This window comes from Ochotona princeps, chromosome 33, assembly GCF_030435755.1.
Source record: "Ochotona princeps isolate mOchPri1 chromosome 33, mOchPri1.hap1, whole genome shotgun sequence".
Lineage (NCBI taxonomy): Eukaryota > Metazoa > Chordata > Mammalia > Lagomorpha > Ochotonidae > Ochotona > Ochotona princeps.
The window spans coordinates 4,070,638-4,098,111 of record NC_080864.1 but is presented as its reverse complement, the minus strand read 5'-3'; the positions used below and the strand labels follow the sequence as shown (position 1 = coordinate 4,098,111).

Here is a 27,474-nt window from a genome sequence, read left to right as displayed (position 1 = left end):
TGCTGCGCCCGCGCGCACCGCTCGGGGCCGCCGCGGTGAGTCAGCAGCCCCGGGCGCGCCCCCTGCCGGCCCGTCCCGGAAGTGCTGCCCGCCGGGGTCTCGGTGTGTGTGTGTGTGTGTGTGTGAGGGGTGGGGGTGGCGAGGAAGGGGTGTTCCCCGCGCGCGCAAGCTTAGGGGGCCGGTGAGGAACCCTGTCAGGTCACCCCAAGAGTCTGCATGCGTCAGCTAGAGCCCGCTCTCACGGACCACGAGTTCAAGGTCACTGCCGGGGAAGGGGGGAGTGCCCGAAGAGTGTGGGGGCGGAGCGGGGGCCGAAGGTCCTTCCCCACCCCTCACACACACACACACAAAAACCCGGGGGGGCGGTGCTGAGGGGGCGGAGGCCCCTCCCCATCCCACGCCTCCGGGGGCTTTCTAAGGCACCCGGACAACCTGGTCCCCCACCAGGCTAGGGACAAAGAAAAGTGGGGCACCCAATCATCACCGTGCTCCTCCTCCCGACCCCGCCCCCCACTCACCGCGCCCCGGGGCGGAGGGTTGCTTCTTGGGGTCCCAGCAGTAACTGTGCCTTCCGCGGATGGGACAGGAGAGCGCTTGGGTGGCCAGGCCGGTCTGGGGCCGGACGGGCGGCCCCGTGCCTTTATCCGCGCCTTCCCTCGGGGTGGAGCCGGGGCGGGCCAGGGGCGGGGGGCAGGGCGCGCTGACGCATTGGGGGACACCCGCCCCTGCCTGCTGGCCAGGGGCCCCAGGACACCGCCAAGCCAGGTCACTTGGCCGTCTTACTTGGCCTGCTGACCCGAGGCCACTTTAGGAATGCTGGCCAGCCAGAGGTCACCTCGGGGCGGCACACTTCCCTCCCCCACAACTGTCATTTGGGGGGGTTGGCAGCCTCACCCCCCTTCCTGCCACCCCAGACCCACCCAAGGACTTCCGCCTGTGTGTGGGGGGACGACCAGGAAGGGAGGCCCAGAGTCACCTTCTGCGGAGTGGGGGCAGCCTGGCTTATCGGTGACCTCAGCGGGCATTTACAGGCCTGCCAGGCACAGTCAGCAGGGCGCTGTGCCCCAGCATCTGCAGGCAGTTGGGGAGTGAGGGGGCTGGCCAGGGCGCTGGCACACCCTAGTGTGTGCACATGATGCCAGATCCACCCTGGGCTGGCAGGGTCACCCATTTGGAGCCACCAAGCCAGGGCATGCAGTCCCCCCCCTTCTGGTTTGGGGCACCCCTGTGCCCTGGAGAGGGGGGAAACTCCAGGCTCCAGGCCACGACCACTAGCCGTCCCACGTAGCTGCCATCCTCTTTTATCTGGCCTGGCCACCCTGGCCCCCACCCTAGCTTCCCCTCCCACCCCGACCCAGGCACCCCCAGGAGGCAGGAAAGTGCGGTCCCCTGGGAAGGGACCTGCCCCCCATGGGTCTCAAAGCGTGTGCTGGAAGCCCAGGACTGGCAGTGCCGAGTGGAGGTAACCATGGATGCTAAGAAAGGGGTGCCAGGGCTTGGGGTGTATGTCATGGGTGCCCCATGTCTCTGTGGGCTCAGGGCTGGCCAGGTGCCAGGGTCATGACCTTTGGGATTCCAGGATGGCCTGGCCAGCAGCACGTGCTGTCCCTCCTGGGGGGTGTGGCTGAGTATAGGGCGGGGTCCCCAGTGTGGGGGTGCAGGCCCAGGTCCCACAGGCAGCACCATGGCCAGCCCCAGGGGTGTGAGGCGGCCAGCCCAGGGTGAGGGCAGGGAGGGGCAGGCGGCAGTATTCATCAGGGGTCTTGTCTTGCTGGGAAGGCGGAGTGGACTTGCTTGCCCAAATCCAGGAGGCGCAGGCGCAGCTGGGCCCCCCCCCCCCAGGCTGGGCCTTGCCTTGTGGAGTCACGCCCACGGGACGGTGACACACAGTGAGATGTCTTCTGGCCACATCAGGCCCAGGGTGGCCTGCCTGCAGCTGTCCATGTCATCAGAGCCTTCCCCCACCGCCCTGTTCTGGGCCTGTGTATCCACGGAGCTGCCCTGCAGCCAGGCGTGCCCAGGGAGTGGCCTGCAGGTGCCCAATGCCAGGCCTGGAGCTGAGACCCTGCAGTAACCCCAGGCGCAGCGGCCACACCCCCTCCCCGCCCACCACAGGCAGCCTGGCCCTGGCTGGGCTGGCGACCTTCGCTCACTGTCCCCGCCCTGGACATCAAGGCCAGCGTCCAGGCCATCCCACCCAGAATCAACCCCCACCCCCAGGCAGGTGCTGAGCCGCCCCCAGGAATGCAAGTAACTCTAAGACCAAGGAGGGTTCCTGTCTTTTAATAGGGGGCATTTGGGAGGAAGGGTTCTCCAGGAACACACATGATCAGGAAAGGGCGGGCACAGGAACACTCCCCCCAGCACTAGGGCAGCTTGCAAGGGGGCTCCGCTGGCTGGCCGACGGCGTGCAGGGGTCTCCCGCACTGGGACAGACGCCCCCCCCTACTCCAGAGCTTTGACCAGGGCCTCGTTAGCCTCGATGCGGATCTGGATCTCGGCCCTGGCTGCCTCATCGGCAGCCCCCGACAGCTCTGACTGCGCCTTCTCCAAGTTGGCCCTGGCAGCCTGCAGGGCAGGGGGTGAGGCTGAGCAGGTCTCCCACCCAACCCCGCACCCACCCCGGGATTCTCCCCTGCCACTCACCCCCGCGTCCAGCATGTCCAGCGTCACGGCCTCCTCGGCCAGCAGCTGCACAGAGGAGTCGGCATTCACAGTGACCGAGCCGCTGCTCACTGCAACAGGGGCGGGGAGAAGCTGCAGCCCTGAGGCCGGGGCGTCCAGCGTCCACTGGGGGGGGGGCAGCATCCCCAGGCTGGCCCTGGGGCTCAGCCCATTGCACCCCACTCCCCGTGTGCAGGGAGGGGACTCACCAAAGTACTTGGTCGTGGTGCCGTCCTCCGCGTGGACCACCACCAGCCCGGGCCGCAGCACCTGCAGCGTGGGCACGTGAGATGCCAGGATGCCGAAGGCTCCGGTCAGCGTGGGCACGTCCACTTGCCGTACGTTGGCCCCATTGAAGAAAACCTGCGTTTGGGAGAGACGGAGACGGGGATGCAGACGGCCGCCCCCACCCCCACCGCCGAGGAGGCGCAGCCCGAGACATGAGGGGGGCCGGGATCACCCGAAAGGCAGCGGGATCCCGGGTTCGAGGACCGCAGACGGCATTGGGGGAGTGCGTGATCCCGGGTTCGAGACTGGGCTGGGGCGAGCCAGGAGCGAACCTGCGTCGGCGAGGCGAAGGTGAAGGACATCTGGCCCGGGCCGGCGGCGGGGGCCGGGGCCGCGGCGGCGTCGGCATAGGCACGGGCCTGGCGCAGCAGACGCCCCAGGCGCGGGCGGCGGAGCAGCACGGCGGGCAGCATGGCGGGTGACCGGGGAGGACGGGCGGCCTGGAGGGCGAGCAGGACGGCGCGACGCGCAGGGCCGGCCGGGAGCACGAGTTCCGGGACAGGGCGCACGCGCGAACTACAACTCCCGTCGGGCGGCGCGCGCGCGCGAGAGAGACGCAGACGTCCGACACCCGCGGCATGCTGGGGGTTGTAGTTTCCAGCACCATCCCTTCTCTGCCCGCCTCCTCCTGGTGCGGGGAGGACCCTGACGGACAGCGTCATTCAGGAATGGCTGCATTTGCCCGCAATCTGCTCCTGAGGACGTGAGGTGTCGTGAGGGAATCGCACGGTGCCTGGCTCTTCATGCCGAGAGGCCAAAACATAAGAGAGCTAAACATGTTTTAAAGGCTTGGTGGAAAACAAACAGCGGACGCGCACCGGGAGACAGCGCTCCTAGCCGCCGTGGCACGTCGCGCACCACTGCGCACGGTTATAGGAAGAGGGGGCGCGGGCCCGGCGGCGTGGCCTAGTGGCTAAAGTCCTCGCCTTGAAAGCCCCGGGATCCCATATGGGCGCCGGTTCTAATCCCGGAAGCTCCACTTCCCATCCAGCTTGTGGCCTGGGAAAGCAGTCGAGGACAGCCCAAGGCTTTGGGACACTGCACCCGCGTGGGAGACCTGGAAGAGGTTCCTGGTCCCGGCTTCGGATCGGCGCGTACCGGTCCGTTGCGGCTCACTTGGGGAGTGAAACATCGTACGGAAGATCTTCCTCTCTGTCTCTCCTCCTCTCTGTATATCCGGCTTTCCAATAATAATAATAAAATCTTTAAAAAAAAAAAAAAAAGGAAGAGGGGGCGCAGCAGGTGCAGGCGTCCCCTCACCCCACACGGCCACTGCGGCTCCCTCGGCGCCGGCAGAGGGCACCCGCAGCCCGGGGATGCGCCCTGCATCCCGCAACCCCCCAGCTTGGCCGCCGCCTCCGCGCGCCGCTGACGCAGGAGCGCGCGCGGGCGGCTTGGAGCCCCGCTGACGTCAGCCGCGTCCCGCGCAGCCTCGCTCGCAGCCATGACGTCACCGCCCGGCCCCCGCGCCCAGGGAGCTCTGCAGCCCCAAGTTGGGGGCCCTGCGCCCCCTTCCTCGCCCCCACCCCTATCCCCAAGCTGGGGTGTCCTGGGGCGCAGGAACATGGACGGTCGGGGGGTGGGTGGAGTGGGGTGAGGTTCCCCGCTGGTTCTGAAGCTCGGGGCACACTGAGGGGTGGGTGGGTCGGGGTCCCACTTGCGCTGCGCCCCTCCCGTGGCTCCCCCGTTCTGGACTCTGCCCCTCACTACCAGCTTGAGCCGGTGTAGGGATCTGGGGAGCTGCAGGTGGCCCAGCGCCTGGACACTCTGCAGGCTTAGCGCAGAGGGGACACCCTGCTTGCGTTCCTGGGGGAAGTGGAGAGGGCTGGACTGGGCACCATTCTGGAGGCCAAGCACTGGACGGTGCTGGCCAGTCGCACATATGCCGTCTGCACACTCGCACTGGAGCAGGCGTCCGGCCTGGATGGTACTGCTTCCTTGCCATCACCTCCTCTGGTTTCACCGAGCCCAGATGCGCACCCCCACAAAGCCCTGCATCCCACACAGCTCAGGGGCGGCTCAGGTGCTTGTCCCGTGGGAACCACAGGATGGCTAGCACGGGACGGGCTGCGCTTGCTGGCTCCCCTGTCCGCGGGTTTGTTCAGATCTCCACTCCGGGAGAGTGGAAGGTAGAGGGCCTTGCAAGGCCGGCTGACCGACCAGGGGAGCCCAGCCAACAGCCGCGTGGGGTACCTGCAAATGCAGGTTAAAGTGGGTGACCAGGGCATGTACCATGTCCTGGCCAGCGTGGTCCACTGGAGGCTTGTGCAGGTAGTGGAAGGCTGATCACGTAGGTCCGGGAGAGAAAAATGGGCCAGGTCGACAGCCAGGTTCAGGGCTGGAGAACTGAGCTTGTATTGTGGGGGGCCATGGTTTGGTTTCTTTGGCTGTGTGGTAGGGAGCAGACATGGTGCGTCCTGGCAGAGCCTGCGGGGACACGGTGTGGGGGAGGGAGGTGATGGTCGCCTGTCCACCCTGGGGTCCCTAGGAACTGCGGAAAATGCTGGGCTTGCAGGGCCTGGGAAGGAGGCACCTGCGTGCGCCCCTGGCCGTGCTGGCCTCTCGTCTAGGTCAAGCGACCCTGAGCTGGGGATGGGGTGGGGGTCAGGACTTCGTGCATCCCCCCCCCCACACACGCGCACCCCTCCCCCGCTTCCCCGCGGCGCTTCTGGGGACCAGAGCTTGCTTAGGTGAGTCGTGCCTCGGGGACCGGGGGCGGAGACACGGCCGCCGCGGGAGGGGGGCGCCCGGGAGCGCAGGCTCCGCCCCCCGCCCCCGCCGGAAGGGAAGGGGAGGTGGTGGCCGGCGCGCCAGCAGAGCCAGACGCGGCGGCGATCGTGGCGTGGGCGGCCGGCTTGGAACCGGGCGGGACCCGGTGCACCGGGCGAGCCAGGAGCGGGAGCGCAGCCAACGCGGTCACGTGCGCGCCCCCCCCATTCCCGCGACGGCCTCCCCCGCGCGCAGCGCTCCCCATTCATAAATTCTCCGCCGGCCCCGCGGCACCGGAGCCAGCCGGGAGCGCCGCCCGCCTGCCCGCCGCCCGCCCGCCCATGGGCCGCACGCCCCGGCGCTGAGGTAGGCGCGGCGGGCCCTGGGCTGCACGGGAGCGGACGGGAAGGGAGGGCAGGAGGGCAGGGAAGACGAGTCGGGCATCGGGGAGCCCGCCCCGGCTCGGGACCACCGGCCGTTCCCGGCGCGGCTGGTCGGGAGAGGGTGTCGGGCGGGCGTTCGGGGCTTGGCGCACCCGCAGGGACCCCGCCCGCATTTCTGCGCCAGCCCGTTTCCCGCTGTCAGATCGGGAGAGCGCGATGGCGCTGGGTCCTGTGCCTCCCCTCGCTGGCGAATGCGCCCCCAAGCCCGATCCCGGGTGCGGGGGTCTGCCCAAGGTGGTCCTACGCCACCTCCTCTCCTGGCCGTCCCCGAGAGCCCCCGCTCAGCGCCCCCAGCCTCCTGCCGCCTCTGCCCCATCCCCCTCCAGCGTGAACTCCTTTGCCGACCTACATATACGCCCCCTCCCCCAATCCCGGCGTGCGGAGCACCCCGAGTCCCGCAGCGGCTTTCCCAGGGCCGCAGTGTGCGCCGCTGAGCCGAGTGGGCTTAGGGACGCAGGGAGATGGGGGTGCCGCAACCCAATCCTGCCTACCCCTCGCGCGCGCGCGCGCGCGCGTGCCGGGCGGACCCTGCAGTACTGCCGTGGCCGTGCGGCGCTGGCATTCCCTGGTCCGCCTCGCCGGGCCCCGGCCGGGCGTTGGCACAGGGTCCCACACAGCTTCCCGGCAGCCCCTTCCCTGAGCTGGGAGACCACCCCAGGCCCAGCCCGGAGCGCGCAGGCCGGCAGCCATCTTGCGGCGCGCCCGCCCCTGCAGGAGGCCTCCCGCTCCACGCCGCGCCCCCTCCCCCGCGCTCCCTGGCAACCCGCTGCGGCCCCGCTCGGCTCGGTCGCCATGGGAACAGGGAGCCTGAGCGCCCGCCTCGCCTCTGTCCTCACCCCTCCTACCAGCGGCAGGGGGGCGTCCTTCACCTCGGGTGGTGCCACCCAGGATCGCCAACCCCCACCCACCTCAGGGTGCACACAAATTGCTTCCCCCTGCGCGGGGATCCCGTGAACATCTGGGGTCTCGTCCTCAGTTTCCCCATTATCCCCCTCCTCCAGGGGTGGGAGGGGTACTCTTCCCTGGCTGGGCGGGGCTTCCTTGCTGTCTGCGCTACCTTGCGGGGCCGGCTATACCGGCTGTGAACGCAAATGCGCGCGCACACACACACACACACACACGCGTGGACACGCATGCCCACTGCTGCCACCTGCTCCCTTATAAAGCCAGGCAGCTGGAGGGAAGTGCTGGCGCCAGCTGCAGCCAGAAGTGGCCACCTGAGTAGAGAGGGGGAGCTGCCCGCCCCCTCTCCGCACCCCTCCCCCAACCGCTGCCCTGCACCGGCGGGCTTGCTCCAGGGGCGTGCGACGAGAGGACCAGCCAAGCCAGAGCTGAGCAGGCTTTCTCTCCCCGCAGTCCCATCCTCCCAGCCTCAAAATGCAGCCCACAGCCACCATGGCCACCGCGGCCACCACTGCAGCCACTGTCGCCCTGACGGCCTCCTGGGACAATGTCACCAGTCGTCCCACGGTGGGTGACGGGGTGGGAAACGGAGTGCCTTTGGCGAGGGAGCAGCGGGGCTGGCCGGCTGGCCGGCTGACGCCTGCCCCGCTGCTGTGGTACCCTGCAGGCCGAGCCCGACCCCATCCTGGACAATTACGTGCTGCTGGTTGTGGTGATGTCGCTGTTCGTCGGTGGTACCCTGGTGGTGCTCTCCGGAGTTCTACTGCTGTGCAAACGCTGCTGGGAGGTGCATCAGCGCTTCAACAGGTGCGCGCTCAGCAGGTGCACTGCGGTGGGCTCCGTCTGCGCATGCGGGTCTGCGTGTGCGCGCGGCAGGGGACTAGGGACTGGCTACCCTGGAGGGGCACATGTGTACTGAGTCCATGCCCGCCTCTGCCCTCCCTCCGCAGGGCCATGGAGGAGGCGGAAAAGACCACCACCACCTACCTTGACAACGGCACCCACCCGGCCCAAGGTGAGGCGCCCGGCCCGGCCCGCCGGCCCTCCCGGCCCCCCGCGCGCCCCTCGGCCACTCGCCTGCCCCCTCGGGCCGCCTGACCGTCCGTGTCTGTCTGTCTCCCCCACCAGACTGGGCGAAGCTCGATTCCGACTCATCTCTGTTCCCTTAACGCCCAGGCGTAGGTGCGCACAGGCGCGTGCTGAGCGAGTGAGTGTGTGAGCGCATGAGCGAGTGCCCGCCGCCCCGCGTCGTCCGCCCGCGCCCCTCCTGCCCACCGGCCCGCCCAGGACCAGGCTCGGCCCACCCGGGGCCCACCCTCTCTTGGCTCTCCTCGCAGACCCCGATCGCAGGGGGGAGGACCCCGAGGGCCAGGACGCGGAGACGGAACACTTCTTGTCGGCCAGCTCCACCGGCCGCAGGGTCTCCTTCAACGAGGCCGCCCTGTTCGAGCAAAGCAAGAAAACACAAGACAAGGGCCGCCGGTGAGGGAGGGGCCGGGTGGGCAGGCGCTGGCCGGTGGGCGGGCCAAAACGGAATGGTGGGCGGGCCAGTGTTGGGTGGTGGGCGGGCCAAAGCTGACCAGTGGGCGGGTCCGGTGGTGGCTATTGGGCCGGACTGAAGCTGACCAGTGGGCAGAGACAGAGCTGGCCGGTGGGCGTGGCCAGGACTGGCCGGTAGGTGGGCCGGTGCTGGCCAGTGGGCAGAGCCGAGCCCCGCCCCAGCTCCTGGACCCTCAAGCCCGGCCCTCTGCAGGTACACCCTGACCGAGGGGGACTTCCACCACCTGAAGAACGCACGCCTCACACACCTGCACCTGCCACCCCTGAAAATCGTCACCATCCACGAGTGTGACTCGGCTGAGGCCAGCTCGGCCGCAGCCCCCCACCCCACCACCTCCCCCAAGGCCAGCCTGGCCATATTCGAGGTACCCATTGGGGGTGCTGGGTTGAGAGGGGTGGGTGGCTGAGCCCAGTGTCCTGGCCTCACCCCTCTGTGCCCTTTGACCTGTCACTGCTTCCTTCCCCCACCGGCTCTGTCCCGCAGCCCCCGGGGAAGGCCCTCACTGGCCGCTCCCTGGGCCCCAGCTCCGCCTTGCCAGGTGACCCCTACAACCCCGCGGTGGGCACGGCCGACTTCACAGAGCGCAGCCCCTCGGCATCCAGGGACTCTGGAGAAGGCACCTCGGTGAGGGGGCTCCCACGGTTGGGCACCCCACATCTTGCCCCCACCTGGGCAGGAGAATATGGGGCATCACAGGACTGCTTCTGGGGGCAGAGCACAGTGGCCAGCATCTGGCGGGGAGGGGCAGGGCGGGCTGCAGTGGGTGCTTGCAGATACCAGAGGCAGGGATGCGAGTGCCATTTGCTGTTCTGTCTTGTCTAGCTGGATGCGGGCACCCGAAGCGTCAAGGCTGGCGGGCCTGGGCCCTCAGCAGGGTCAGGGGAGGCAGGCACTGTCCTACAGTTCTTCAGTCGCCTGCGCCGCCATGCCAGCCTGGACGGGGCCAGCCCCTACTTCAAGGTCAAGAAATGGAAGCTGGAAGCGAGCCAGCGGGCGTCCAGCCTGGACACCAGGGGTGAGTGAGCCCTAACTCTCCAGGGTAGGGGTGGAGGGCTGTGCCAGCAGCCCCCTTGGTTGGTTAGCATTGCCCTGTAGCCCAGGTCAGCAGGAAGCGCGCCCCCCAAGGCATGGCCGCTGTGTCCCTATGCCCGGCTGCACCCCAAGGGTGACCTTGGGGCCATTTCCCTGCATCTGGGGGGCTGTAGGCAGCCTGTGAATGCACAGCTGTGGCTGCGTGCCAATAAAACTTTATGTGCAACAGGTGGGGGGGCGGTGTGCGCTGGGTTGTGCTGTCCTCTGGAGGACACAACCGGTTCTGTCACCAAGAGAAGCCATTGAGAAGTGGACAGGAGAGGAGACATATGGGAAGGTCCTGGCTTGTGGGCAGCCAGTGGGTGACTGTGGCTCAGCAACTGGCCGTGGGCCATGCAGGCCATCTTATTCCCTCCAAGCATGGGCTGGGCACCTTGGTGGTGGTAACTGTGATGTCTTGGGGGGGGCCTGAGCTGACCAGCAGGGCTTCCCACCCCCCCACACCTCCAGCTGGGAGTACACCCATGTGAAGATTCATGGGGAGCCTCGCTACCCCCACCCCCGCTGGGGGAGCTGACAAGCTCACCTCTGTACAGGTTCCCCCAAGCGGCACCACTTCCAGCGGCAGCGGGCAGCCAGCGAAAGCGTGGAGCAGGAGGGGGGCGCCCCCGATGCCGACTTCATCCACTCCATCGTGGTGGCCTACCCGCCCCCCCGCCCCTTCCCGGCCAGCCCCACCAGCCCGTCCCCCACTCTCGGCAGGTATTTTTCCGTAGATGGAAGTGCTAGGGGTGGACCCGTGGGCCCCTGTCCCACGCCGTCCCCCCTAGGCGGCCCAGGGAGCAAGCTCCTGGGGCCTGTGCTCACTGCCCGTACACCATGGCGGCCGGCCTGCTGGGACCTGAGGAGGGACGCAGGGACACTGGGTAAGGGAGGGGGGCCAACAGGGCCCGGGACCACCACCTCTGTGTAGGGCCTTTTCCTGCCCAGGCACCAGGGAATGGATGCCCCCTCTTGCACCACCCTCTCTCCACACCCCTTGCCTGGTTCACCAGGTACAGTGGTGCCCTCTGTGGAGCAGCCCCCTGCCTGGGCAGACAGGGTGCTGTCAGGATCCTTACCGGGGCCAAGTCATAGCTGGATCCAGCTGACCCAGTTCATCCCTCTTAGAGGGCAAGTTCAGGGTCAGGGAGTGGCCATCTGACCTTCCAGCAGGTGTGGGGTTGGAGGGCACGAAGACCCCTGCTGGAAGGGCAGGTGCAGGGGGGCGATGTACAAAGGGGTGGGCGCTGACCTGACCTGGCCTGGTTGCAGGTTAGAGGCTGCTGAGGCGGGAGCAGCGAGCCCTGAGTCTCCCCCAGAGCGCGGCGGCTGCGGGAGCAGCGCGGGGTCTGAAGCGCAGCAGCTGGAATCAGATGTGGAGCGGGACGCGGGCCCGGAGCAGGCGCAGAGCAGCTACCGCGACTTGTGGAGCCTGCGCGCCTCGCTTGAGCTGCACGCGGCCGCCTCGGACCACAGTAGCAGCGGGAACGACCGAGACTCAGTGCGCAGCGGGGACAGCTCTGGCTCCGGCTCGGGGGGCACGGCGCCGGCCTTTCCGCCACCCTCACCGCCCCCACCGCCACGGCCCAAAGACGGCGAGGCGCGCCGGCTGCTGCAGATGGACAGCGGCTACGCCAGCATCGAGGGCCGTGGCGCGGGCGACGACACGGAGCCGCCCGCTCCCACTGCTCCGCTCAGCCCGCGCGCCTGGCCCCGCCGCCCGCGCCGCGACTACAGCATCGATGAGAAAACCGATGCGCTCTTCCATGAGTTTCTGCGCCACGACCCGCATTTTGACGACACACCCGCGGCTGTGCGCCACCGCGCCCGGGTGCACCCGCATGCACGCAAGCAGTGGCAGCAGCGTGGCCGCCAGCACAGCGATCCTGGAGCCCGCGCGGTCCAGGCCCCCGGCGCGCCACGGCCTGCACGCGCGCCCCTGCGCCGCGGCGACAGCGTCGACTGCCCGCCAGATGGCCGTGCGCTGGGCAGCGCGAGCGAGGAGCCCGCCATCCCCGTCATCGAGGAGGAGCCAGGTGGCGGCGGTGGAGGTGGCGGCCCCGGCTTGGGCGTGGAGCCCCCAGAGGCGCTGCTGGACAAGCTGGCGGGCGACCTGGGGGACAGACTCTTCCCACCGCTGCTGGCTGCCACCGTCGCTGGGTCCCCCGCCCCGGCCCTGGTTACCGCCGCCCCCACGTCTCCCGACCACAGCCCGGCTTAAGCCGCTGCATCCCCAGCCCAAGCCACCTCGCCACAGCTTCCCGGGCACCGCGCAGGGCCTCGCCCCCGAGCCCAGCTCCGGCTGTGGATGCCCACGCACTGGGCTGGCGCACGCACACTAGCTCCCAGCCTCCGCCCGACCGCAGGGACACCGGGAGGTGCCCACCTCTGCCCCCCTGGACTGGCCGCCAGACGGTGGCCCTACTGCTTGGGGCCACCATGGGCAGGCAGCTCCAGGCGCGCACTTGCAGGTGCCGTGTTGTGGGTCTGGAGCGCGTGTACACAGCCTCCGCTGCGGGCCAACCGTCCCGCACAGGTGCATGCGTCACCCGCGTGGGTGAGGACCATGGGCCGCCGAGGGCTGGGGAGGAGCCCGTCACCCCGCTGCAACCAAGCCGTTTACCTCACCACGGTCTGTGCTCGGGCCTTCGCGCCACGCCCAGCTCCTGCCGTCCGTCTGTGTCTGCGTCCCCTGCCGCCTTCTGCATGCACAGCGGCCACACCCCACCCTGGCCCATCCCGCACGCAGGAGCCGCCTGGGCGGCCCCTGTGTCAGAGACTTGAAAAAAACCCCACATGGCCAAGGTTTCCAAGCTTTATTTATTGCCAAAAGATGGACGGCCCCGCCTACCCGCCCCGCGCTTTGCGCCAGACCCCACACCGCCCAGTGGCGGGTTCCTTGTGTCCGTTTTCCCGTTGACCATAAACATCTACTGCATACTCTGGCCTTCCTGTGTTCCTCTAGCCCGGCGGTATGGCTGCCCTGGGGAGGGGGCAGGGTGGCTACCCAGGACCCCGCCATGCGGGCACCCTCCCAGCCAGCAAGGTACCCCACCTGCTTCCCAAGGACCCCAGACACCCTCTCACAACCACAGCTCAAATCCACCTGTTTTATTTTTTTTTTTTTCTTAAAAAACAAAACAAAACAAAAAAGGAACCAACCATCCAACCGGCAGGCAGCCGCGGGGCTGCCCCGGGCGCGGCAGCACGTACGCAGTACTGGTCCCCTGCGCCATGCCCACGCCCACAGCCCAGTAGTCTCCACGTAAAGTGCATCGCGCGCCTGGGGGAGGCTCAGGCAGGATTGCAAAGTGAGCAAGTCATGTCCACTGCCAGCCCGCAGGCATGGCACGGCCCGCAGGGGGCAGCCGACCCACAGGCATGGCACAGCCTGTCTCAGCGGCTGCTTGGCCTGGGCCGGCAGGAAGACGAGAGCCCGTGCCCGGGCACCTGGCGGGTTTCCTGGAGGCAGCTGCGGGACAGAACAGGGCAGTCACTGGGGCCAGCCACAGCCCCCCACACTGCAGTGTCCACCTGCTGTCCAACTGGGGAGTGGGCCAAGGACTCCGCCAGTCCGTGCCCCGGGGTGGGGGGATTTGTGAGCCTCCCACGCCCACTGACACCCGCATGTGGCTCACCTGCAGGCGGGCCCTCACTGCTGCTTGCAGGCGGACAGTCGGCGGGTCTTGCTGCTGGTGGCGCAGGCCTTGCGGGCCGAGGCGGGGGCCCTCCCTCTGCTGCCCAGCTGTGCTGACTCGGTGCCGTTCATGCACAAGGCCTTGGGCAGGCCCCGGCTTTGTCCGTTCTGGCCGACCTCCTCCGCTGGGACCTGCCCTGGGAGGAAGCCCAGGTGGGGCCTGAGCCGAGGGCCACCCCAACACTGCCATGTACCCAGCCACCTCCCTCCAGCCGCTGCCCAGGGACATCCCTGCCCTACGCTGGCACTGGCCCCGGCCCCTGGAAGGGCCTGGTCTCGTGGGCGGCGACCTGGTCCACGGCCAGTCGAAGTGTCTGTAGAGACTGGAGCCTACACAGTGGGGCCCAGGCCCTCCTGTGCAGTATCAGACCAGGCTCCAGGCCTGGGCGCTCACCTGTGGAGTGGGCTGGAGGCCTGCCTGCTGCTGCCCTTACTGCACACCACCTCAGCTGGGCTGTGGGGTGCAGAGGGGCCCTGGACCTCCCCCATGGGCCCGAGCCCTCAGGGCACACATGGCAACGGGGCATGGGGCCAGGGTGCCCGACTTTGGCCTGTGCAAGTGAAGGGAGGGGTCAGGCAGGAGGTATTCCACTCGCCGTGCTGGGAGCCACAGTGGAGTTTACAGGGTTCCAGCTGAAGGACCAGGAGCTGTGACAAAGCACGGCTTCACCTGGCTGGACCGGGCCTCTCTCCCCAGACCCCCGACACTGGGCAGCTCCCTGCGGTACCACCAGGACACGCCCAGCCCCTCAGGAAGCGGGTCAGATCTCAGGGGCCTCCAGGGTCGCCCAGCCTTCCCTGCACTAGGAACCGGGTGGACAGGAAACCCTCAGCCACAGTCACAGGGAGCAAAGCTTTATGGCGACAATGGGGCCAGGACACCCAGAGCGGGAGGGGCTAGTGCGCCGCCCCCTCGCCAGGGAGGGCGGGGCTCGGGCTCTTCTGCGCATGCGCCTCCTCTCTAAGCCCCGCCTCCACAGCCTCCTCACCACCTGGGGAAAGCAAGCGGGGCGGGGTCAGCGGGGTGGGGCCAGGTGAGGCAAGGGCGGAGCCAGGAAGACCAGAGGGCGGGGTCAGGAGGACCAGGGAGGGGAGGAGACAGGAGTAAGGCGGGGCCGGAGGGGCGGGGCAATGCAGGGCAGAGGGCGGGCGGGTCTGAGAGGGGCGGGACCAGGCCAGCAGAGAGCTTCGGTGGCCCCACAGGGCACTGATGGGGTCTCGGCAGCCTGAGGGAGGCTCCCCCAGCCCATGATCCGCGCCCTCTCCTGCCCTCGGGAGTCTCCCACCTGCTCCTGAGGGCCGGGGCTCGGGCGCCAGCGGGCAGCTTCACCAGGCTTGGGCCGCAGACTCACCGGGCACGGTGAATTCCTGAGTGTAGATGATGTCCTCTTCGAGGTCGAAGCGCTCCCCGTCGGTGTCCTCGCCAGCGCCCCCGTGCAGGTCCTCCAGGTAGGGCACCACAGTCATGCTGCGCCAGCGGTCCTTGGTGTCCGGGCTGGGCGGGATGGGCACAAGCGCCTCGGCCATGGGGTGCTTCTTCCGGAACCAGCTGCGGAGGCCGCGGTATGGAGGTCGTCAGGACACAGGACCCTCTGCCCTGCAGCCCTCCTGGCCTTGCGGGCTGCGCTGCCTTCACCCCAACCTAGGGCCCACCAGCAGCCCAACACTTCCCCCGGGCAGCCACACCCTCAGGCCCTGGACAGCTGCTTGGTCCATCCCCGCCACAGTCAGGAGGTGCAGGGACCCCAAAGGATTCTCAAGGACCTTCTGCAAACAGGCCTGCGGTGTCACAAGGAAAGCCACAGCCTGCGGTGCTAGCATTCCATAGGGGAACAGATTCGTGTCCGGGCTGCCCGCTTCCCATCCAGCTCCCTGCCTGTGACCTGGGAAGGCAGTGGAGGACGGCCCAGAGCATTGGGACCCTGCACCCATGTGGGAGACCCATAAGAGACTCCTGGCTTTGGATCAGCTCAGCTCCAGCTGTTGTGACACTTGGCGAGTGGACCAGCGGATACAAGATGCCTGTCCCACCCCCTCAGACAACTGAATATATCTCCAGAAAATAACCAAGACACCCTGCCCGGCTGTCTCCACTCAGGTGGCCCTGGGCCTCGGCTGGAGGCCTCTCGAGGCCCAGGGAGTCCCTCCCGGGACCTGCCTGGCCGCACACCCTGCAGCCATCTGGACAGTCCACAAGCAAGGAAATGGGGGCTCACTGCCCGCACTGGCCCTTGGGCACCGAGCAGGACACCCCGCCGGGAGGCAGCAGCAGGGACCCGCGGGGCCCAGGCCCACTCCCCCATGCACCTGTGCTGCCGGATCTGCCGGATGGAAAATCGCTTCGCCGGCTCGTACTCCAGCATTCCTGCATGAAACGGGGACACGGTGGTAAGTGCTGGGCCTGGCCCCGTGCCCCGGGGAGGGCAGCCCCACAGCGGACAGCCCCACCTTTCAGCAGGTCCGAGAGCGGGGGGCCGCAGTCACCAGGGATCGTGTAGTCGCCCTTGCCAATGTTCTCGAAGAGCTTATAGATGTTGTCACCCTCGAACGGGTACAGGCCCGTGGTGATGTTGTAGCTGCCGCCCGGCGAGGAGAGACATGCTCAGCTGTCAGCTGCCGCCCTGCTCCCCGCTGCCCACCTCGGGTGAATGCCCAGGGCCCTGCCCTCCCCTCAGTGGCGGGGATTCCCTGGGGTGAGAAGGCTCTGGAACTGGGGTCAGGGGGTAGGAACTAGTCTGCTTCTACTCCCACTGCGAGAGGGAGACCACGCTGCCCCTCAACGCCACACATACATCGGATTCCATGGCTGCTCAGCCACAGCCCAGAGCTCCCACAGCTGGTCAGTGTGGCCCCCGCCCCGAGGCGTCCAGGCTGGCACTTACAGCGTGACACCAGCAGACCAGATGTCCACCTTGAAGCCAGAGAAGGTGTCCAGGCCATTGGCGATCTCGGGTGGCTGGAAGGCTGGGGAGCCCTGGCTCGTCCTACATGTGTCGTCCGCGGCAAAGGGGGGCAGGGCCTGTGGCAGAGCCACGCAGCCTTCAGGGGGCGCTGGCCCACAGAGGGGCCGCCCCAGCCCTCCCCTGGCCCATGGCGTACCTCAGCGACCCCCAGGTCGGAGATCTTGAGGGTCCCACTGGTGGTGAGCAGCAGGTTGCCCGGCTTGATGTCCTTATGCACGATGCCCTGGCCGTGCAGGTACTCCAGGCCGTCGATGAGCTGGCAGAAGTACCTGCACAGGCACACGCGTCCACCACCTCGGCCCAGCGCACCCAGCCCACAGCTGGGGCCCCCATACCCACGGCTCCTCTGCCCCCGAGGGACACTGACCCGTGGGCCTGGCACACGGGGAAGCGCTTCTCAGGAACACTGTCCAGCATCTCCTGCATGCCGCACACGCAGTACTCCATCACCATATACGTGGGGTGCTAAGGAAACACAGCCCGGCGCCTGGCTGGGAGCACCCCGCCTCCCCCCATGCTCTCCTGGGGCTTCCCACCTGGAGACCCCCTTCCCCCCATGCCCTCCGTGGCAGGATATATCTTTTGCTTCTCCTCACTGCACAGCACGTCCACCAGCCGGATGACATTGCGGTGCCGCAGCCGCCGCAGCAGCTGGATCTCCCTGGGCGGGGGCCGGGCACAGGGGCAGCTGTCAGCAACCCCACACCACCCGCACACAGCCGGCCAGCTGGCCAGTTCCACCTGTGCAGGGCCCAGGGAACCTCCCAGGACCAGGGCACACGCGTGTAGAACGCCTGCGCGGGCTCCCAGGAAGTGCCGGCAGCCTCGGGGGGCAGGTGGGGCCAGGAGGCGAGAGGGGCTGGAAACAGCAGGTGGGTACCCCACAGCTTCTATGCCACAGCTGACCCAGCAGCTCCACTCAGGGCCACAAAGCACATGATCACGGGCTCCCCTTCACGGAGCACACAGGTTCCTCGCACCCCAGGAACAACTGATCCAGGGACAAGGTGATAGAATGTTCTGGAACCCTCAAAGCTGCTGTACCGCTGCTCCCCCAGACCTGTGTGGTATGTAAATCACACTCCATAGATGTATTTTAGGAAAAAGTCCTCCCAAGTACAAGCACGAGACAAAGGAAGTGCACCCAGCCTCCCGCCAAGGCTTCCTCGTCCTGGAAGCCCACCCTGAATGTCCAGACTCTAAGCCTGAGCCACGGCCCCGGATGACAGAGCCTGGGTGGCCGTGTGGCCAGGGCATAAGAGGCCCTTGGACAGGCAGGACCGGGTGCACAGGAGCCAGGTAGGAGGGCGCGGCCGGGCTGCTGTGTGGATGCCAAGGCTGCTACTCCCAGCAGGGCAGCAGTGGGTTATTTATGGAGCAGCCAGAGGCCTGGCGGGCACCCAGGCTACTTCCGTGCCAGCCCACCCCCAATGCAAACCACCCTCCCCGCAGGGCCGCCAGCAGCTCTGGCCCACCCAGGGGCATGGGGGAGCTGCTGCTCCAGGCACTTCTCCAATATGGCCCCAGGCCTACTCCAGGGGCACCCAGGAGACAAACCAAGGACTCAGGAATGGGGTCTGCACACGGCCTCCTCGGGTGGGGAGGAAGGTGGAGCTGCCTGTGCTGCCAGGCTGGAGGGCCACTGAGCCCCTCCACCTGCCACGACCCCACGGCAGCCTAGCTCCCTCAGGGTCGGCTGCGGACAAGCACCAAGGTCACTAGTGCCAGCGGGGGTGCCCATCCAGCCACAGGGAGTCCTAGGCCAAGGCCATTGTGGCCTGGGCAGACCGACCCCCGCCAGCCACGCTCCCCATACGCCTCCTGCCCAGTGTGACCTCAAGCCCCACCACGCCCAGCGTCACTCCAAACTCTGACCTCAGCCCAGGCCTGGCACGCCTGGCTCCTCAGGGCAGTGTCCCTGCCGGGGGAGGGGCAGGCCGGCTGCACAGTGCCCACACACGACTTTTGGTGGTTACTGCAGAACTGGGGCCAAAGCCCCCCGTGAACATGTCAGCCCAGGACAAACCGGTTTCACAGAGGGCCAGCCCGTTGACCAGGACCCAGCTGCCCTGGTTCTGACCCTGCTCCTCAGTGCCCCAACACAGGAGGCGCAGAGAGAGCCAGCCCTGGGGTGCCCGTCAGAAGTGCCGCAGGTGGGCAGGCAGGCGACCTCAGTGTGCACAGGGGCTTGCTGGGGCAGCAGAGTTGAAGGGGCAGTCACTCCAACTCACAGGGAACCCAGCACTGCAGCACCACAAGGAGAGGGGTCGGGGCCATAGCTACCTCGGGAAACCAGAGACGGGGGTGGGGGCTTGGGGCAGCCCTGTGCTGAAGATTACCCCCCATACACGTCAAAAGGGCGCCCACGAGGCTGTGAACCACACACTCTCCCTCTGTGGGCTACAGGGGTGGCAGGGAACACACAGGAACTTTGGACCAAGCCGACTGAGAGGGTTGGGGGTGAGCCCCCCGCCCCGGCAGGTGGCTCGGGCAGGAAGCCACACGTCCCAACCCACCGGGCAGCTGAGGCCCGGGGCCAGGGGTCCTCACGCCGGGGCTGGAGGCCCATCCTGGCCACCTCTCAGACCACGTCGGGTCCCCACAGGCACACAGCCCTCATACCGGGTCCTGCCACTTTACAAGCTGGGCACGGGGAACTATACCCATGTGAAGGCTGAGGCAGGCTGGGGCCTCTTTCCAGGGGAGCTCTGATCCGCTTCACCTAGAGCTCCAGGAGCAAGACATGTCAGCCCGCCAGCCTCCACTGGTTTCTCATTGCTTGGTCCTTCTGGAACTTTCCAGGCAGACGGCAACTACACAGCTTTGCACGAGCACGGAGGGACAAGGCAGACAAGGTGGTCCCGGCTGCGGGGACCATACCAACACCCACAGTATCCCCGGGAAGCAGAAAGCTCTGACACATCCTCAAAATGGGGTTCCCAGGGCCAGGCGCCTGTCCGGGGCAGTGTTCCCCCAGGACGTGGGCAGGACCTGCACTGTGACATGGCTGCAGGATTCACGGGGCCTGGCAGAGGAGCCAGGCCCGGAGCCACCACCCGCCACTGCCCCACCTGCTCCACTCCTGTGCCAGCACTGCTCCCCCAAGTCTGGCCACACACTCTCATGGCCTTAGTGTGCAGTCCACAGGGGAGACCTAGGTGCGAGTCTGGCTCCAGCTCCTGCCAGGTGCTACCCCAGGTGCTGGGGACCCTGCCACCCACAGGGGAACCCTGAACGGGGTCATGACTCCATGCCAGCGGCTGTAGGCACTTGGGGCACACACCTGACTGTGCCCAATTCAGCTTCCATGTTGCTGTTTCCATCGGGCACACAGCCCATGTTCACACCCCGTCCAGCACCAAGTCCTCCGTGGGCCCACCAGCTCCCAAGCCACGCCAGACACCCACCCACCCACCCACCCACGCACTCAATGTGCCTGGCCAGGGCCTGGTGCCTCAAGCTGCTCCCAGAAGCCCTGGACCAGACCAATGCGGTCAGCAGACCCCAGGCCCACCTGACAGCACCACTCCAGCCCCAGAGCTCAGTGAGAGGAGTGGCATGCCAAGAGCTGAGCAGTGAGGGGTTGTAGTCCCAGATGGGGACCCCCTGAGCTCCCCACCCACCAGCCCCACAAAGGGCAAAGGCCAGCCAAACACAGAGGACACAATGGGCACGCCTCTGGGGCTCAGGGCAACTGCGACCTGGCCACCTAACCGCCTGGCTCCTCGGCCACGGTCCTGTACAATTTCTGGTGCCCCCAGGCTTGGCCATGACCAAGCCAAGCCACCCAACAGCCTGAGAGCAAAGACCAGGAGCAGGACCTGACATCCTACCATCCCTACCTGATGGCTGCTTCCTGCACATTCGACCCCTGTACACCGACCGACCGACCCCACTCCTGGCCCTGCACCCCATACACCTGACTGGCCCCAATCATGGCCCTACACCCTGCACACCGACCGGCCCCACTCCTGACCCTGCACCCTGTACCCTGCACACGGACCGGCCCCACTCCTGGCCCTGCACCCTGCACACCGACCGGCCCTACTCCTGACCCTGCACCCTGCACACCGACCGGCCCCACCCCTGACCCTGTACCCTGCACACCGACCGGCCCCACTCCTGACCCTGCACCCTGTACCCTGCACACGGACCGGCCCCACTCCTGACTCTACACCCTGCACACCGACCGGCCCCACCCCTGACCCTGTACCCTGCACACCGACCGGCCCCACCCCTGGCCCTACACCCTGCACACCGACCGGCCCCACTCCTGACCCTGCACCCTGCACACCGACCGGCCCTACTCCTGACCCTGTACCCTGCACACCGACCAGCCCCACTCCTGACCCTGCACCCTGCACACCGACCGGCCCCACTCCTGACCCTGCACCCTGCACACCGACCGGCCCCACTCCTGGCCCTGTACCCTGCACACCAACAGGCCCCACTCCTGGCCCTGTACCCTGCACACCAACCGGCCCCACTCCTGACCCTACAACCCTGCACAGCGACCGGCCCCACTCCTGACCCTACAACCCTGCACAGCGACCGGCCCTACTCCTGACCCCGTACCCTGCACACCGACCGGCCCCACTCCTGACCCTACAACCCTGCACACCGACCGGCCCTACTCCTGGCCCTGCACCCTGCACACCAACAGGCCACACTCCTAACGCCCGACCTACCTCCTGCAAACCAACCAGCACCGCTCCTGGCCTGACCCCCTGCACACGGACCGACCCCCCGGAACACCAACTGTCCCCCCTCCAACGCCTGCCACGGTAGCCCGAACAGACCGGACGTGAACTGGCAGCGTCACCACGCTGCTGGCGAGAGGGAGCCAGCGGCCAGGAAGGAAGGTGAGAGCGGATGTCAGTCCTGTGGCCCAAGGTCAGCGTCCTGCGGTGCCCGGGTGGGAGGCCCCCCTAAACCACCACCCCCTACCGCCATCCTGGCATCCAGCCAGTAGAGATCTCCCCCTTCCCTGGCAAGGGGGCAAGGCGTGGTGCTGTGGGCAGCAGGCCAGCACAGGGCGGGCAGGCCGGGTGGCAGCGATAAGGAGGCCTGGCCAGGAAGGGGGCCACGGGAGGGGGGGGGTGGCAGCTGGGGGGGGAGAAACTTCAGCTGCTGCTGACCGCAGCAACACAGCCGCTTCCCCTCACTGCCCCCTGCCCCGGGGAGGACCTCAGGGGTCTCCAGCCAGGGGTGCCCCCCACTTCTGGGGCCCAGTCGGCCGCTGCCCTGCGCACGGGGTGTTTGTTTTGGTCAGCCCAGAAGGCCAGCCAGGTGGCCCGGCTGGCCCCACTCACTGTTGGGGGAGGCTGCTCCCCCCCACTGGCCCCTTGCGCCCCAACTCACTTCTTGACGTTGGCTTCCCCATTGGGAATCCGTCGCAGCTTTTTCTTCTTGAGGATCTTGACGGCGCGCCGGCACAGCGTCTCCGAGTCCAGCACCTCCTTCACCTTGCCGTACGAGCCCTCGCCCAGCAGGTCCCCCATCAGGTACTTGCCGATGAGCTTGGCTCGCTTGCGCCGGGGCTGGTAGATGACCTCGGTGGAGTCAATGCGGTGGATGAAGGCGTCCATGGCCACCGACATGAGCTCGTCCTCGGCGAACACGCCCAGCTCCTGCGCGTCCACCACCTCCATCCCCGGTGCCGGCTGCCGCCACTACCGCCACCTGCACCACCTCTCCTCCTGGGCTGCCCAAGTTCTCAAAACACACACACACACCCCAAAATTTAAGAAAAAAAAAAAAAAAAGGATCCCAAACCACGAGAAAAGTAAAAAGGACACAGGCCACGTAGACCTCACGACACACGCGTGGGGAAAGAAGAAGGACTGTCCACTTGGCCGCCGGCGGGGAGGCCTCAGCGCCGGGCCGGGGCCGCTCGTCCTCCGCGGGGGCCCTGGGGAGGCCGGCGGGGTCCGCGGCGCCGGGCCATGGTGCAGGGGGCGAGCTCAGGCGCGCGGGCAGCCGCGGGCAGCGTCCTCCGGGCCGGCCATGGCCCCCCGCGCGCTCCTCGCCGGCCCGGGCTGGGTGCGAGAGAGGAGACACACAAGCAGCGGAGCGACCCTCAGCCGAGTCCGCCCGGAGCCCCCTCGCCGCGGCCGCCGCGCGTGTGCAGGAGGCGGGGCGGCGAGGGGGACGAGCCCTGCCCAGGCCAGGCCGCCCTCCGCCGCCCTCCGCCGCCGCCCCGCGCCTCACGGCCGGACGCCCCGGGCCGCCTCCCCGCCCCGCGCCCCACACGCCGCCGCCATCTTGTTTACCTCCCTCCCCCCCTACTCCCCGCGACGCCGCCGCCGCCGCCGCCGCCGTTGCCGTGCGCAGGGCACGCCCCCGTCGCGGGGCGCCGACGTGCCCTGCCATTGGCTGAGCCCGAAGGCGACCCGCCTCACCGCCGCCGTTGATTGGGCCGTTTGGATCCGGGGCGGGCAGTCTGCCCGCGAATGGGTCTGCGCTCGGTCCCGCCTCCGCCCGAGGGGTGGGACCACCTCGTTCATTGGTGAACGCAGACGCCTGTCACGGCGAAGGGGCGGGGCGGGCCGGGAGCGCCGCGACGGTGACCTCCCGGACTTTGGGGGGAGCTGCGGGGTCGGAGGTCACTGATGCCAACGGCTTCCGTGGAACGGCGGGGGGTCCCTGCCGGGTCGTGGGGTTGGGGGACCGCGCGGCTCGGTGCCAACCCGTCAGGGCCGCTTCCCCCCCCCAGAATCCTTCCGTGGGACTTAGGTCAAAGGTCAAAAAGTGCCCCAAAGTTGGCCATTTTGCGGGGGCAAAAATAAAGAAATATATCCTCGAAGCGTCTGTGGGGCCGGGGATGAAGTCAGGTGAAAAAAAGCTGGGGGCGGGGGAAGTGGAGCAGCTGAGACTCGAACCGGCGGCCCTATGGGATGCTGGCACTGCCAGGTGCTCCACAGCCCTGGCCGAGGGACAGAGCCAGCATCCCACCCAGGCACAGACCGCATCCATGGGACCCTCCTGAGGGAAGCCGGCCTAGGGTCCGGGGTCACCTGCAGCCCCCTCACCCTAGGTGGGTGCCAAGCAGGTGAGTCCCAGCTCAGCCAGGTAACAGATCCCCTCCAATAAAAAGTCTTGAAGTCTCCCAGTTTTTTGTTTTTGTTTTTTTCTGGTTCACAAAGCCACAGGTTGAGCTGCAGGGGGGAGGGATCCAATCGTGCCTGGCCACCCTACTGGCCTCACTCTGTCCTCTTCCCCATCCAGGACAGAGAGGGATGGAGAAGGGACCCGGGTCTACACTGGCAGCCACGAGGGGGCAGACATGGACTGCAGTGCAGCTCGCCAGGGTGCGTACCGTAGGTCTGGGAGCTGCAGGGGGAGGGACGCTGGCCAGCGGGTGTAGGGCTCTCCGGGTGTGCACGTCCATTGGGGGCGGTGCCTTGGATGGTCCCCAGCTCCCCTGCGGTGTCAGCCTGCGGTTGGGACTTGTCACGCGTGGTGTCCCATAGGACGGGGATCCCAGGCGGCCACACCCTGGGTCACTGCCCTGTTCCTGCCCTGCCCTGTCCTCCTGCTATCTGCTTGCCAGGGTGGACTGGCCAGCCCAGGGGGTTGAGCTGCCCTGCTGAGCACCTAGGGTGCGTGTGAGCAGGGGGTTTGGCGTTGGGAATGCCACCCAGACATCCTTGCAGTCACCCACTGGCCAGCTAATGTGCAGTGTCCCTCAGCTGGACTTGGGTGATTTCCTGTGGGGGAAACCGGGTGATAACAGCCTGCCAGGAGGACGTTGCAACTGAGCCCCTGCTCATTAACCAGTAGCCCTTGCTGCCCCACCCCGCCTGTGGTCTGCAGTTCAGCTGGGGTTACACTTCCGCCTGACCCAAGCTGGGCATCCCTTGGTGTGGGATAGCCAGAAGTGCTGCTTGAAAAGCCCACAGCCCACAGCTGACTACCACATCCCCTGGGACCACATGGCTCCATCCTGCCCCATACTCCTGTGGTCTCCGCTGTGCTGGACACATCCTGTCCCTGGAACCCTCATCCTTTCTGTGTGTCCGTGTGCACCAGAGCGTGGAGTCCTCAACCCCACCTCTAGGGCCTCTCCCCTGCTCCTGGCTGCACAGCACTCTGTTGGAAGGGCCGCATTGTGACATTGTAACCATTGTGGAAATCTTGGCTGTAGCTGCTTGTGATATGGTTAATGCTAGAGACCTCTTTGTTGGTCTGAAAAGCACAAGTTGCAGAGAGAGAGAGAAGGAAGAGAGAGTGTGCATTCCAAACAGCTGGGATGGGCAGGGCTGGGGCAGGCACAAGCCAGGCGCTCCATCCAAGTCTTCCCTATGGGGGCAGGGCCTGAGCGCTTCCCCAGGCACAAGGACAGGGGGCTGGACCAGAAGTGGGACAGCTCTGTAGGCTTCTGAGATGTGATGCTGATGTTGCAAGCAGCAATTAAACCCAAAGCATCATTACTTATTATTGGGAAGGCAGATTTACAGAGAGAAAAGAAAGATCTTCCAGCTGCTAGTTCACTCTCCAAATGGCTACAATGGCCGCAGCTGAGCTGATCCAAAGCCAGGAGCCAGGAGCCTCTCCTGGGTCTCCCACACTGGGTCATCCTCAACTGCTTTCCCAGGTCACAAGCAGGGAGCTGGAAGGAAAGGGGAGCAGCCAGGATATGAACCAATGCCCATATGAAATGCTGGTGCCGCAGGCGGAGGAGGAAAAACCTGAGTCACAGTCTGGGCTCCAATATTACTTTATTATAAAGTTGTCATATTGTAACACCTGCTGCAAATGCTTGGCACACACTGACATCTGTCCAGTGGCCACAGAAACCCGTTCAGCAAAGCCCTCCCAGTCCCAATTCCACATCCTTCTTGGCTCACATCCCACCTGCTGGTCAACCTCGCAGGCCTGGGGCTGGAGGAGCAGAGTGCTCCCATCCCCAGGCCAGCCCCTCTGCCCCCAGTCTCTCACTGGGAATAGGAGAATCATCCCAGGGAAAGGCAGTCCAGCTCTGGGAAGTTCTGTAAATGCCTCCAGCGCCCGGAGTTGGTGGGGGGCAGGGGCGACTCTGGCCACACTGGTGTTTAGGGCCCTGGGATGAGTCAGCCTGGAGGCTCCTGTGGCTCTGGAATTTCCCTTGGGGCTGGGCAGGGGGTCCAAGGTGAAGGTTCAGGAAGTCCCCGTACAGGTCACCACAGGGCCCAGCTGGCCATGGGCACACCCAGGACTGACACCTCAGGGATCCTGGCCTGAGCTGTCCTGCAGGGGGTGCTGTGCCAGGCATTGCTGCTTCCCAGCGTGGGCACATCCTTGGGGGTACCCGGCTGGCCACCAGCCTGCTCAGGGCAGGTGTGTCTGCTGCTTCACTCTGTGCCTGGGCAGAGCTGGGTACAGCTGAAGTCAGGAGCCTAGGTCCACCCGGGTCTTCCATGTGGGTGCAGGAGCCCAAGCACCTGGGCTATCCTCCAATGCTTTCCCAAGCGCATCAGCAGGGAGCCGGAGGGGAAGCGGAGCAGCCAGGACTGGAACCAGGGCCCTCGTGGGCAGCTATGAGGCAGGCTGCGGCTTTGCCCGTTGCTCCCAGATGAGCCAGTACCTTGGTTTGGTTCACAGGCAGCCACAGTCCAGCCCTGCCTGCCCCATCCAGTCCAGTGTACCCTCCGTCAGCGGCTGCCTTCTCCACACTTCGCTTCTGGGTGGACGGCCACTCCCTTCAGGGTCCAGTCCAGCCTCAGAGGGTGCGGAGGAGGCAGGAGACCGTCCGTCCCAGAGCCACCTGATCCTATTCTCGTCCAACAGGTTTGCCGCTCCAGGCAGGGTCTGGAACTGGCCCCAGCACACCTGGGGGCAGATAGCAGGTGAGCCCTGCCAGCGGCTGGGACTGGGCAGGGCAGCTGATGGGGGGCAGCAGATAGGGAAGCTGTGAGGCACAGTGGGCAATGCTGCCTCAGTTTCTCCTCTGTCCAGGGGTGGTGTGGACTGGGAGGGGGTGGGGAGGGAAGGGCTGGATGGGGAAACCGAAGAGGCCTGGGAAACGGGAGGGGGATGGTGGGCACAGAGGAAGTGGGTGTGGAATGCAGAAGTAGCCAGGGGCTGGGGAGCAGGGCTCCCGCGGTGCCTGGGAACACAGGGACTTTCCAGACAGTGGAGAAATGGGAAGTGGCCCCGCCCCAGCCTGCCCCGCCTCCGGAGGGCTCACCTGCCCAGGTCCCTGGTCTGTGCTAGGGCCTGCCTAGTGGGCACCAGAGACCTCCCCTCTTGCGGGCTGACAGGGTTGAAGTGGGTGCAGCCTGTACCCTGCCTCATAGTGGGGGTACACTGAGGCTGGCAGGAGGGAGGGAACACTGAGGGAGGACCCTGATGGCCCTCCTGGTGGAAGTGACCAGTATCTGTACAGCAAGTTGGGCCATGGTTTGCCAGGCCTGCCACCCAGCCTGACACTTGCCATTATCAGAGCCTGGCACCTGCCCCCCGGGACACTCACAGCCTGGAGCAAGCCTACGCTGAAGCAGCAGAGGTGGGGGTGGGGGGATCTCACAGACCTGAGCCTGAACTTGAATCAGGAGCGCTGGTGTTTCATGTCCACATCCAAAGCCTGCCTGTCAAGGGAGTGGGCAAAGGCATCTCCCTGTCACGGGAGCCAAGACTCAGGGTGGTCAGGGAGTCCCTTAGCCCTGCCTGTGGAGCTCCTACCTCAGCTGCACCTGTCCGGCAGAAGGGCACCCACCTCCCAGGGTCCTGGTTTGAATCCCAGCTCTGACTCCTGACCCCAGCTCCCTCCTGAGATGTACTCTGGGAGACAGTAGGTGACTTACTAAGGCACTGCCTCTCAGACAGGAGACCCAGACAGAACTCCTGGCCCCCAGCTTCAGTCTACCCCAGCTCTGACTGCTGTGGGCATTTCCCAAGCGCCTTAACAAGGAGCTGGATGGGAACCGGAACAGCCGAGACTTGAACTGGCGTCCCTGTGGACTCAAAGCAGCCTTGCGGTCATCATGGCCATCAGCTGCCGCAATCCCGGGTGGGGGAGTCAAGGCATGGGGTGGTTTCGTGCCAGAGCCTGGGGGCCGCGAGCAGGCGGCACAGTGGCATGTCAAGGCCATGCTGGCTCTTAAAACCAGCTCCTGCCATTCCCTGGAAATCCCCAAATCTGACTAATGCCCCAGACATTCTGGACGTGGCCCGGCCCACCCTGGCCAGGGC

General features: G+C 66.8%; 3 protein-coding genes across 6 annotated transcripts; 1 reads left to right on the top strand and 2 right to left on the bottom strand.

Annotated features, from left to right (window-relative positions):
* Positions 1-2,385: 2,385 nt before the first annotated feature.
* ATP5F1D (ATP synthase F1 subunit delta) lies at positions 2,386-3,440 on the bottom strand. Its single transcript, XM_004595912.3, has 4 exons — positions 3,225-3,440; positions 2,874-3,027; positions 2,647-2,735; positions 2,386-2,568 (listed from the first exon to the last, which is right to left on the bottom strand). Exons 1-4 carry the CDS (start codon positions 3,363-3,365, stop codon positions 2,446-2,448), a joined length of 507 nt encoding a protein of 168 aa, XP_004595969.2. The 5' UTR covers positions 3,366-3,440; the 3' UTR covers positions 2,386-2,445.
* A 2,166-nt stretch (positions 3,441-5,606) lies between these two features.
* Positions 5,607-12,593, top strand: CBARP (CACN subunit beta associated regulatory protein). Of its 3 annotated transcripts, none has more exons than XM_058658091.1 (10): positions 5,607-5,642; positions 7,461-7,574; positions 7,675-7,814; positions 7,958-8,022; positions 8,345-8,489; positions 8,761-8,932; positions 9,052-9,192; positions 9,391-9,583; positions 10,197-10,362; positions 10,915-12,593. In XM_058658091.1, exons 2-10 carry the CDS (start codon positions 7,482-7,484, stop codon positions 11,861-11,863), a joined length of 2,064 nt encoding a protein of 687 aa, XP_058514074.1. In that variant the 5' UTR covers positions 5,607-5,642; positions 7,461-7,481; the 3' UTR covers positions 11,864-12,593. The 3 variants fall into 3 exon arrangements, with proteins under 3 accessions (XP_058514074.1, XP_058514073.1, XP_058514072.1); XM_058658090.1 differs by lacking the exon at positions 5,607-5,642 and adding an exon at positions 5,744-6,027; XM_058658089.1 differs by lacking the exon at positions 5,607-5,642 and adding an exon at positions 6,846-7,018.
* Positions 12,594-12,976: 383 nt separating this feature from the next.
* On the bottom strand, positions 12,977-22,549 carry STK11 (serine/threonine kinase 11). Of its 2 annotated transcripts, XM_004595637.2 has the most exons (10): positions 21,664-22,546; positions 16,880-16,963; positions 16,670-16,759; positions 16,439-16,571; positions 16,222-16,358; positions 15,788-15,915; positions 15,647-15,704; positions 14,692-14,888; positions 13,281-13,476; positions 12,977-13,114 (listed from the first exon to the last, which is right to left on the bottom strand). In XM_004595637.2, the coding sequence occupies exons 1-9, from the start codon at positions 21,951-21,953 to the stop codon at positions 13,295-13,297; spliced, it is 1,299 nt and encodes a 432-aa protein (XP_004595694.2). In that variant the 5' UTR covers positions 21,954-22,546; the 3' UTR covers positions 12,977-13,114; positions 13,281-13,294. The 2 variants fall into 2 exon arrangements, with proteins under 2 accessions (XP_004595694.2, XP_058514083.1); XM_058658100.1 differs by lacking the exons at positions 12,977-13,114; positions 13,281-13,476 and adding an exon at positions 14,179-14,331 and having other exon boundaries at positions 21,664-22,549.
* Between the last annotated feature and the right edge of the window lie 4,925 nt (positions 22,550-27,474).